The following is an 11023-nucleotide window of genomic DNA, read 5'->3' as shown; positions in this document are numbered from 1 at the left end:
GACTCTCAAACAGACTCGATTCAAAGAGACGGATCCATGTTTCGAAACTAAACTTTCCATAATGGTAGTACTAAACTAGCTCGGGATTTAACGAAGTAGCCCTCACCTTAGCAATGAAGAGAAGTGGTATATATGAACTCCAGCTGCTCAAATGGACTCCAAATCTGAAATCAGATCGAAATTTCGAGTCAGAACGCCTTTCGAACGGTTTGAAACGGGTATTTACGGAAAAGTCAACCCGCTGGTCAAAGATCAATTATTTAATTAATTAATCCGGTTTATACTAACCGATTTCCAATTGATTTTAACCGACCGGTTTAACCTAACCGAATTGAAATCAATTTAAACCGGCTAACCAACCGGATAACCGAGTCAACCGAGTTGACTCACCGGGTTGACTCGGCCGAGTTGGCGAGTCACCGGCGAGTCACCGGTGGCGGTCACCGGCGGCAACGGCGGAGCTCCGGCGGTGGCTTACCGGAAAGTTGGCCGGCGGCGACGGCGGAGCTGCGGTGGAGGACGGTGGTCCGGCTGCGGAGTTGCGGCGGAGGACGGTGGTCCGGCGGCGGCGCGTGTATCTCACGCGTCCGTAGAGGCGAAACTTCTGGAGGCACGTACGGCTTCGTTCGGGCTTCGATTGAGGCGTTTTCGGTGGCTACGAATTCGTCTCGTCGAGAGGAACACGATGGTGGTTTAGATTCACGAGATTCATCACGGTTAGAAAGTTATTGTCGATTTACTTATACAGCCGAAACTAAACTCAAAAACATGGCGGTTTCCGGTTACCTTTGGTTGCGGATGATGATGGTGGCGAGCTCAACAGTCTGGCGTGCGGTGGCTCCGGTGTCGAGATCAGGTGAGCTTTCTCCCTTCCTCTTCTCTCTCTCTCTCTCCCTCTCTCTCTCTCCCTCTCTTTTATAAAGAAAAAAAAATGACCTTTGGGGATGAGGTTGGGTCAAATTTTTGGGGTCATTACATTTAGGGTCATTACAATTCTCCCCTACTTACAAGGAATTCGTCCCCGAATTCAATTCATAAGCTGTCATGCCCAATGTCAACCCGGAAAAGCTCCGGATAATCAATCCTCATCTGGGGCTCGGACTCCCAAGTCTCCTCCTGAATACCATCTCTCTCCCAACGAACTTTGACCAACATAGTCATCATACCATCATCTGCTCTCACTTGGCGATCCAATAGCTCTACTGGCTGACACGGCGCACGCAAATTCCTACCAAGGTCATTGGGCGGCTGCTGCAAAATGAGCTCCGGTTCTTTCACGACTTTCCTCAAAACATGGAAATCTGATAACTCTTCGGATAAATCCAATCGGTAAGCAACTTCTCCAATTCGCTCCAAAATGGGATATGGTCCCATATATCTCGGTTTAAGCTTCTTCAGCTTCCGAGTCTTAGATCCTCCCTGAAATGTCCTCATTTTCAGGTATACCAGGTCGCCAACCTGGAACTCCAAATCTTTACGTCACTTATCTGCATAACTCTTCTGACGGTCATGGGCTTCCCTAAGCCGCATCTTAAGCATCTCAACCTGCTCAACTGTCTCTTGAACCATTGCAGGTTCTATCTCACGTCGCTCCCCCACTTCGGTCCAACAAAGTGGTGTGCGACAAGGCCTACCATAAAGAGCCTCATATGGTGCCATCTTAATGCTCGAGTGATAACTATTATTGTAGGCGAACTCTGTTAGGGGTAGGTACTTTGCCCAACTCCCTTCCCAATCCAAAACACAAGCTCTAAGCATATCCTCCAAAGTCTGAATCGTCCTCTCTGACTGACCGTCTGTCTGCGGGTGATAAGCCGTACTCATATGCACTTTCATCCCAAGCGCCTTCTGGAAGGCTCTCCAAAATTCGGACGTAAACTTTGTATCTCGATCTGATACAATGCTGACAGGAACTCCATGCAATCTCACAATCTCGCTGATGTAAGTCTGTGCTAACTGATCAGCTCTGTCCGTCTTCTTAATAGCTAGAAAATGGGCTGACTTTGTAAGTCTATCCACGATTACCCAGATGGCATTCTTTCCACCTAAGGTGGTTGGCAACCCCGTCACAAAATCCATAGTTACCATGTCCCATTTCCACTCTGGCAGTGGCAGGTTCTGCAATAACCCGCTAGGCACCTGATGCTCGGCCTTGACCATCTGACACGTCTGACATTGTGATACAGTTGAAGCAACATCTCTCTTCATACCAGGCCAATGGTAATATCGCTTCAGATCCCTATACATCTTGGTATTTCCTGGATGAATAGAGAAACTCGAGTGGTGTGCTTGCCGAAATATCTCCTTTCTTAACAACTCATAATTGGGCACACAAATCCTGTTTCGATACATGAACATCCCGTTGGTGGCTGTATGAAAACCAATACTCTCCATCTCGATCTGCTTATGCAAAGCTTCATCACTATCCTGAGCTTTGCGTATCCTCCATAGTAAGTCTGCCCGCTCTACAGCCTCAGCGCCAACTGACTCTCCCTCTACAGTAACTGCACATAATCTGAGACTAGCAAGTGTCCCAGTAAGCTCCTGGACCTCTTTGGTTCCCGATACATCGCTTCTGCGCCTACTCAAGGCATCCACCACATGATTGGCTTTTCCCGGGTGATATGTGATCTCCAAATTGTAGTCTGCTAACAACTCCATCCATCTACGCTGCCTCAAATTCAAGTCCGTCTGCGTAAATATGTACTTCAGACTCTGGTGGTCCGTGAAAATCTTCACCTTCTCTCCATACAAGTATGATCTCCAGATCTTTAATGCAAATACAACTGCTGCCAACTCCAAATCATGAGTAGGATAATTGGCCTCGTGAGGCCTCAGCTGTCTTGATGCATAGGCAATGACCTGATCCTCCTGCATCAGTACACATCCCAATCCGGTGCCTGACGCATCAGTGTAAACATCATATGGTACCCCTGGCCTCGGGAGTACCAAAACTGGTGCATGGGTTAGCTGTCGCTTCAACTCAGTGAAACTCCTTGAGCAATCGTCTGACCAATCAAACTTGACGTCTTTGCCGTCAACTTTGTCATCGGCTTTGCAATGCTAGCAAAACTCTTGATGTACTTCCTGTAGTACCCTGCCAAACCGAGAAAACTGCGGATCTCCGTAGCATTCTTTGGCGTCGGCCACTCTGAAATGGCGGTAATCTTCTCCTGATCTACTGCAACTCCTACTTCTGAAATCACATGGCCCAAAAATCCAATCTTCCTCTGCCAAAAGCTACACTTATTCAGCTTGGCAAACAACTGGTGTTCCCGAAGCTTATCCAGCACAATCCTCAAATGCTCAGCATGCTCTTCTTTACTCCGAGAATAAACCAAAATGTCGTCGATGAAAACGATCACACACTTATCCAAGTGCTCCCGAAACACATCATTCATAAGCTTCATGAACGCTGCCGGTGTGTTCGTCAATCCAAATGGCATCACCACAAACTCATAATGCCCATAGCGTGTACGGAAGGCCGTCTTCCGCACATCTCCATCAGCTATCGCAATCTGGTGGTATCCCGATGCCAAGTCAATCTTAGAGAACCAAGAAGCTCCCTGCAACTGGTCCAACAAATCGTCAATACGCGGAAGCGGATACTTATTATTGATGGTCACTTTGTTCAGACCTCTATAGTCGATACAAAGTCTGAAACTCCCATCTTTCTTTTTCACGAACAACACTGGTGCTCCCCACGGTGAAGTACTCGGCCTGATAAATCCCTTATCCGATAGCTCTTCCAACTGTTTCTTCAATTCCGCCATCTCAGCTGGTGCAAGGCGGTATGGGGCTCGTGAAACTGGTGTTGCTCCTGGCTCCACCTCGATCGCAAGAACGTCTGCTCTAGCTGGTGGCGGCCCTTTTAAAGCCTCAAAAACGTCTTCGTACTCGGAAACCACTGGAATGTCATGCAGCTCCTGCTGACCATCCTCATTAACCATCGAAATGGTCGCCAAAAATCCTTCTGCTCCTCTCTCCAGTAGCTCATCTGCGCGCAACATGGAGGCAATGGAAATTCCATGGTGCGTCTGAATCCCTTGGAATATGATCTTCCCTTCTGCTCTGGGGATATGGACTCTCGCTCTCGGACAATCCAGTACTACTTGATGTCGTGACAACCAATCCATTCCAAGTATAACATCGTAGCAGCTCATCTCCAGCTCCGTCAAATCTCCGAGAAACTCAACTCCTCCAAGAATAACTGGTACATTGCGATGAATGCCGACTGCTCCCAACTTCTACGTGCCGGCAGTCTGAATCTTCTTAGCCTTCGGTTCGAAGACACCCCGAAAAGGCCAAGACTGGGCTAAGCGTGGACTCACAAAACTATTAGAGGCCCCCGTGTCGAATAAAGTGTGAGCTGACTTTCCTCCAACCGAAACCGATCCTACACGAGATTTTGCTAACTACACATGACAACCACAAACCAAAATACTCAAACACAACAAGTATGAAAATGTCACATACCCGCTATCGGTTCAACTCCCTGGGGATCTCCAACTGTAAAGACCCGTGGAGCGATGGCTGGACGCTTCGGTGGTGGTGGAAGCGCTGCATCGCCTCTCCTCGGACAATCTCTGTAGATGTGACCCGGCTGGTTGCAGCCGTAACAGTTCCTCGCTGCCACTGCTGGTGCTACTGCTGCTGCTGGCGCTGCAACCTGAGTACGTGGCGGCTTCCTACAATTCTTCGAGATATGCCCAACCAGACCACAGTTAAAGCACTGGAGACACTCTCCAAAATGCTGGCGACGACAACGCCCACAACGGGGTGCTACAGTCTGCTCCCAAGGCCTCTTCTGCGACCCCGAAGCCCCTCCTGCCTTAGGCTGAACTGCTTTGGAGAACTTCTGCTCCTCACCCATACATTTCTCCTGCACAGCCGCCTTCTCTAACAGATCCTCCAAACTGGTGTAGGTAACCACACTGCACCTACCACGAAGCTCTACTCGCATCCCATCTAAGAACCTCCTGATCAGATCCTCTTCATCTATGTTGTTACCCACAAATCTGCGGAGCTGGCTAAACTCCCGCTCATACTCCCTGATAGACTTTGCACCCTGCCTCAAATGCTCGAAATCATTCTTCTTCTCATGCAAAGATTCCCTCGGAAAATACTTCTTGTTGAACGTAAAGAAAATCATCATATGTCAGCTCGCCACGGTGCATCAATCTCACTCCATCCCACCAGATTGATGCATCTCCACGCAAATACAACTCAGCGATGTTTAGCTTGAGCCTTGGTGGGCACGAGATGGTCTTCAAACACTTATCCAAATTGTGCTTCCAATCGTGAGCAACTGTAGGTTCCGTCGTTCCAGTGAAATGCTCCAAACTCACATACTTCATCTGTCCCAACACCCTGATAAATGTCTCATCAACCTCGGGCACCTGAACTGGGAAAGCAGGTGGCGGCGGTGGAACCTGAAAAACTCCTGGAACCGGCTGAACAGGAACCTGAGGGTACTGCTGGACTGGAGCCGACTGATGTGGAACCTGATGATAATGCTGAACCAGAACTGGTGGAGCCTGCTGCATGCGAATCTGCGGACCCTGCTGTACTGCAGCCATCTGTCTGGCAACCTCCTGAGCAGCTATTCGGGCAGCCTCCTGGGCAGCTTGCTGGACTGTCTCCTGTGCAGCCTGCCTAGCCGCATCCTGAACCATTTGTCTCAAAGCATCCTGATCAATAGGCGGAGCCGCCTGCTGCGGAAATGCGGGCTGGACATGCTCATCCTCAGCCTCTCTAGCAACTCTGGCAGTCTGAGTACGAACAACTCTCTTCCTGGGCGCCATCTGAAAGAAAAGCGAAAAAGTTAACTTATGCCGATCTGTGGTTACCAACATTTAAGAAGGAGTGATACCGAACGGAAAGGTGCTATTTATTTTTATTTTCAAAGTTCCCAAATCCCCGAAAATATTTTGAAATCGACTAAAATCGTTTAAACCGAATAAACCAAGGTCTCCAAAATCGCCATCCCGGGTCGGAGCCGGGACGGAACCCGCTCTGATACCAAATTGTGACACCCCGATTTACATAATAAAATGTTACGATAAGTAAATAGCTCTGATACCAAATTGTGACACCCGTCATTTTCGAAATAGTAAAAATAATTCGATAAGTACAAATATCTGAAATTTCCATATATAAATATTTGAAAGTCCACATCCACGCTTGAATTCCATAATATAAAATAAAATCTGAAACATAAAATACGACATAAACCGAGAGTCCGAAATACGAAATAACATAAACGATAAAACCCCAAATGCCTAGAGGCCCGATAACGATAAAAGCGATAAAACGATAGAAGCCCAAAAGCCCAATAGTAGTAAAAGCCCAAAAGCACTGGTCCGGTATAATCACTCCTGCTCGTCGGTCTCACCTGAAAGGGGGAAAGAAGGAGGGGTGAGCGACAGGGGAATCGCCCAGTGAGGTATGGGATGCTAAACCGCAAACCACTGATTCAGTTCATACCACTACTAAAACGTAGGCCTAGCTCTAGCATGAAACAAACACGGTGTCGATTACACCACACAAAACAATCAACATATGTCTAGAGGACTAGACATGCTACAACCAATGCGATGATATCATACCGCATTTCCTTCATAAGGATATATATCTATAAATATAATTCTACAAGCGTCGTAAGTACAGTAGTCCACTCTGTACCCTCCGCAAATCCACGGCCTAGTGCAGAAATCTCTGCACCCCGCAATCTCAAACAATGCAGCCTAGTACAAACGTCTTTGTACCCCGCAAATCCCACGGCCTAGCACATATATCTCTGTACCCCGCAATCTCAAACAATGCAGCCTAGTACAAACGTCTTTGTACCCCGCAAATCCCACGGCCTAGCGCAAACATTTCTGCGCCCCGCAATCTCAACACATGGACTCAATTATATATATATATATATATATATATATATATATATATATATATATAAATAACAATGCTTAACATCAATCAATTCAATCAACCATTGAATCCTCTATTATCCTATTTCCATTTTAACAATCAATATCAATAATGAGCAAGCAAGACTCTCAAACAGACTCGATTCAAAGAGACGGATCCATGTTTCGAAACTAAACTTTCCATAATGGTAGTACTAAACTAGCTCGGGATTTAACGGAGTAGCCCTCACCTTAGCAATGAAGAGAAGTGGTATATATGAACTCCAGCTGCTCAAATGGACTCCAAATCTGAAATCAGATCGAAATTTCGAGTCAGAACGCCTTTCGAACGGTTTAAAACGGGTATTTACGGAAAAGTCAATCCGCTGGTCAAAGATCAATTATTTAATTAATTAATCCGGTTTATCCTAACCGATTTCCAATTGATTTTAACCGACCGGTTTAACCTAACCGAATTGAAATCAATTTAAACCGGCTAACCAACCGGATAACCGAGTCAACCGAGTTGACTCACCGGGTTGACTCGGCCGAGTTGGCGAGTCACCGGTGGCGGTCACCAGCGGCAACGGCGGAGCTCCGGCGGTGGCTTACCGGAAAGTTGGCCGGCGGCGACGGCGGAGCTGCGGTGGAGGACGGTGGTCCGGCGGCGGAGTTGCGGCGGAGGACGGTGGTCCGGCGGCGGCGCGTGTATCTCACGCGTCCGCAGAGGCGAAACTTCTGGAGGCGCGTACGGCTTCGATTGAGGCGTTTTCGGTGGCTACGGATTCGTCTCGTCGAGAGGAACACGATGGTGGTCTTAGATTCACGAGATTCATCACAGTTAGAAAGTTATTGTCGATTTACTTAAACGGCCGAAACTAAACTCAAAAACATGGCGGTTTCCGGTTACTTTTGGTTGCGGATGATGGTGGTGGCGAGCTCAACAGTCTGGCGTGCGGTGGCTCCGGTGACGAGATCAGGTGAGCTTTCTCCCTTCCTCTTCTCTCTCTCCCTCTCTCTCTCTCCCTCTCTTTTATAAAGAAAAAAAAAATGACCTTTGGGGATGAGGTTAGGTCAAATTTTTGGGATCATTATATTTAGGGTCATTACACTTTCATCAAGCTAAGAGCATGAACATCAATAAACTCCGTTCAAGTTTTCAATTTTTTATTATTAAAAACTTTTTTTTCTGTACGTTAAGAGCATGTACCTTTGATGTACGTGCTCTAAAAGAGCCGAGAAGCTCAAACATGAGAGGCATCCAAGAATAGTTGGTTCTGTCTGCAACCATGATGCTCTGCCTCTAGCTATGTATGACTTGTACACGTGTTCTTGAGTAACCCTTTTTTTTAGCTACTAGGAAGTTTTAGGTGGGTCAAAAACATTTTTTAACCTTCTTAAATTAACTCTTTTTAGGAAATCAGATCCCTCCCAACAAAAATCGAATCTACGACTTCTTGGACATCTTTTAGATGATCCAAGAATTTTAACCAATAGGCCAACTCCTCGTTGGTTAGTATCTGCGACTTTGCCCCTTCTGGCTTCAACATGTCTTAAACTCCAAAATTCAAACGTTTGAAGCAAGTTGTAGATTGTCGAGTAGTTGTTGGTCTTGAGGAAAGTTTTGTGGACTGGTGTTGGCTTTTCTCTACCGGCACTAGAGGGGATTTGATAATTGACATCAATTAGCATATAATATTATTTGATAATGTGTTAGCAGCTTTGATATCCTATTACCAGATTTGATAAATGTGAACTTCTTTTCTTTGGTTATATCGGTCCATGTTATCATCGCCATTTTTTTTCAAAGAACAATGACGAGTAGTGAGTAAGCAGCGGTTGATTGAACGCATCAACTATTAGAGATTCCATCTATCAAAATTTCCAGTTAAATATATAACATTTAAAAACTTAGAAATAAACAGCAGATAGTGGACTATAAATCTATTTTTTATGTAATGGTTGACTTGTAATAAGTGTAAATCAATTGAAAACAGAGATCTATTTACATGTCACAAATTCGGCACTACACGTATATTCTTGTCACAGATACGGCAATACACGTATTCTCTAGTTAGTACAACACGAAACTACAAGCAATCCGCAACAAACAACGACAGTGCTAATCTTATATATCAAAAGATGCTAATGTGCCATTTTTTTTAAAATAGATCTAATAGATCTATTACTAAAAAGTAACGTTACATTTAATTTATAATCTTATCATTATTATAGATTTAAATAACTCACTTTCTAGAATATAGGAACTAAATAATATATCTACTACATTATAGGAACTAAATAATTATCAATCGTTTTCAACTAATTCAATAAAAAATATATACGATAAAATTATTATGTTTTAAAAAGTAATAGACACACCACATATATAATATACTAATATATACCAATTTCAAAATTGAAAACAAAATGTTTATATAAAAATAAATAAAAATAAACATTCGTGCGGTTGCGCAGATCGGGATCTAGTTAAATGATTAAAGAAGAACAACAGATTTGATCAAAAAAAGAAAAAAGAAGAACAACAGATCATACATTTGATCCGTTCAAAGTAAATGGATATATAGATGTGGATCCCATTTACATTACCCTTTTGCTATAACTTTATGTGATTCTTTATTGTCGGGATGATACGAGACGTACGAAAACAGAAATATTGTCTCCAACATGAAATCTATGATCGAAACGAAATAGTAAATAGTCGTGTTTATCTATTTATTCAAAGCTAGAGCAATCAATCACTAGTCAGCTAATTAAAAACACATATAGGTTGTTAATTGTGATTATAACACGTAATTGTGAATACAATATTTGTTAATTATTATTTCCATCCGCCTGTGTGACTAACACCGATTTTGTATCAGATTCTATTTTGTCAAGTTAATAAAGTTCTAATTTTGCGGGGGAAAAATCATTTTTGTTTAATATCACCCAAATTGACTTATTTTTTTAATTCATCGTACATAACATATTCTACTATATATCCTAGAAACTTAACCCATACCTATCAATAATACTGATAATATATTGTGTTTTATCTGTAGGCATTGTAAGGGTAGTGTCATTTAACAACTCTCAACTTGCTTTTTTATTTGAATGATAAATTGATAGTATGTTTGATTTTATTAAAAAGAGGATAAGACTGAAATTATGAAAATATAATAAATTCAATGTTACTATTAGGCGTGGGCATTTCAGATATCGGTTCGGTTCGGGTATTTTGGGTTTTGGGTAGTTCGGATAGAGGCTAGAGGATCCATTTAGTATTTGACCTATTTTCGGTTCGGTTCGGTTCGGATAGTTTCGGGTTCGGTTCGGTTCGGATAGTAAATGTAAGAACCGAAAAATATCCAGAAAAAGTTCGGTTCTCATTTGGATCCGGTTCGGGTTCGGATAGTTCGGGTAGTTCGGATAATTTGGATAAAATATCGGTTATTTAGGGTAAAATATCAAATAATTAGGATGCTTTAGATAAAAAATTTGGATATTTCAGATTACTTTGGATATTTTCGGATAAAACTATCTGGATAGTTTCGGATAGTTTCGGGTAGTTTGGATACTTTATAATAATTTAGTTATCCTCAGCTATTTTTAGATACTTTTAATAGAATTTTAAATTAAAAATATATATCTAGTGATGTTATATGTATATATAATTAATATTTTTATATATTCGGGTCTCCATTCGGTTCGGTTATTTCGGATATAAAAATATAGGAACCGTTCGGATATTTGAGGGTATTAGTCTGGTTTCGGTTTTGGGTATTTCGGTTCGGTTCCGGTTCGGTTCTTCGGTTCCGGTTATTTTGTCGAGGCCTAGTTACTATACTATTTTTTGTGCTAAAGTTTTTTGTGCATGAATTAGGATGTGAGACTTGGTCAACCAACCTTTCTACTATATCAAGAGACAAAAAGCCGCAACTGTGGAGCCTCTATTTCCACCCAATGATCTCACCACAAAGATAAGCGTATCTCCATAACCATAAGACTCCTTTTTATTATTGATATATGAGACCCCTTGATGCATCTGTTTTATATCGTACCAAAGTACCAAACTCATGGTGATGTCATCCAAAATAACAGGCTAATTA

General features: G+C 43.3%; 2 protein-coding genes across 2 annotated transcripts; both read right to left on the bottom strand.

Annotated features, from left to right (window-relative positions):
* Positions 1–1032: 1032 nt before the first annotated feature.
* On the bottom strand, positions 1033–1434 carry LOC125593362. The gene has a single exon (XM_048769870.1). It carries the CDS (start codon positions 1432–1434, stop codon positions 1033–1035), a length of 402 nt encoding a protein of 133 aa, XP_048625827.1.
* Positions 1435–2978: 1544 nt separating this feature from the next.
* On the bottom strand, positions 2979–5804 carry LOC125593361. The gene is made up of 4 exons (XM_048769869.1): positions 5127–5804; positions 4477–5068; positions 4256–4396; positions 2979–4210 (listed from the first exon to the last, which is right to left on the bottom strand). The coding sequence occupies exons 1-4, from the start codon at positions 5802–5804 to the stop codon at positions 2979–2981; spliced, it is 2643 nt and encodes an 880-aa protein (XP_048625826.1).
* Positions 5805–11023: the final 5219 nt, after the last annotated feature.

Source organism: Brassica napus, chromosome C9 (assembly GCF_020379485.1).
Source record: "Brassica napus cultivar Da-Ae chromosome C9, Da-Ae, whole genome shotgun sequence".
NCBI classification, from domain to species: Eukaryota; Viridiplantae; Streptophyta; class Magnoliopsida; order Brassicales; family Brassicaceae; genus Brassica; species Brassica napus.
This window is presented reverse-complemented; position numbering and strand designations above follow the sequence as displayed.

Bases quoted from the DNA above. Each gene is read 5' to 3' on its own strand.
- LOC125593361 (XM_048769869.1), bottom strand. From the start codon at position 5,804: ATGGCGCCCAGGAAGAGAGTTGTTCGTACTCAGACTGCCAGAGTTGCT. The intron at 5,069-5,126 runs GTATTTTCCGAG...CATTTGAGGCAG, and splicing joins TTCTTTACGTTCAACAAGAA to GGTGCAAAGTCTATCAGGGA. The intron at 4,211-4,255 runs GCACGTAGAAGT...GCAATGTACCAG, and splicing joins TAAGAAGATTCAGACTGCCG to TTATTCTTGGAGGAGTTGAG.
- LOC125593362 (XM_048769870.1), bottom strand. From the start codon at position 1,434: ATGAGGACATTTCAGGGAGGATCTAAGACTCGGAAGCTGAAGAAGCTT.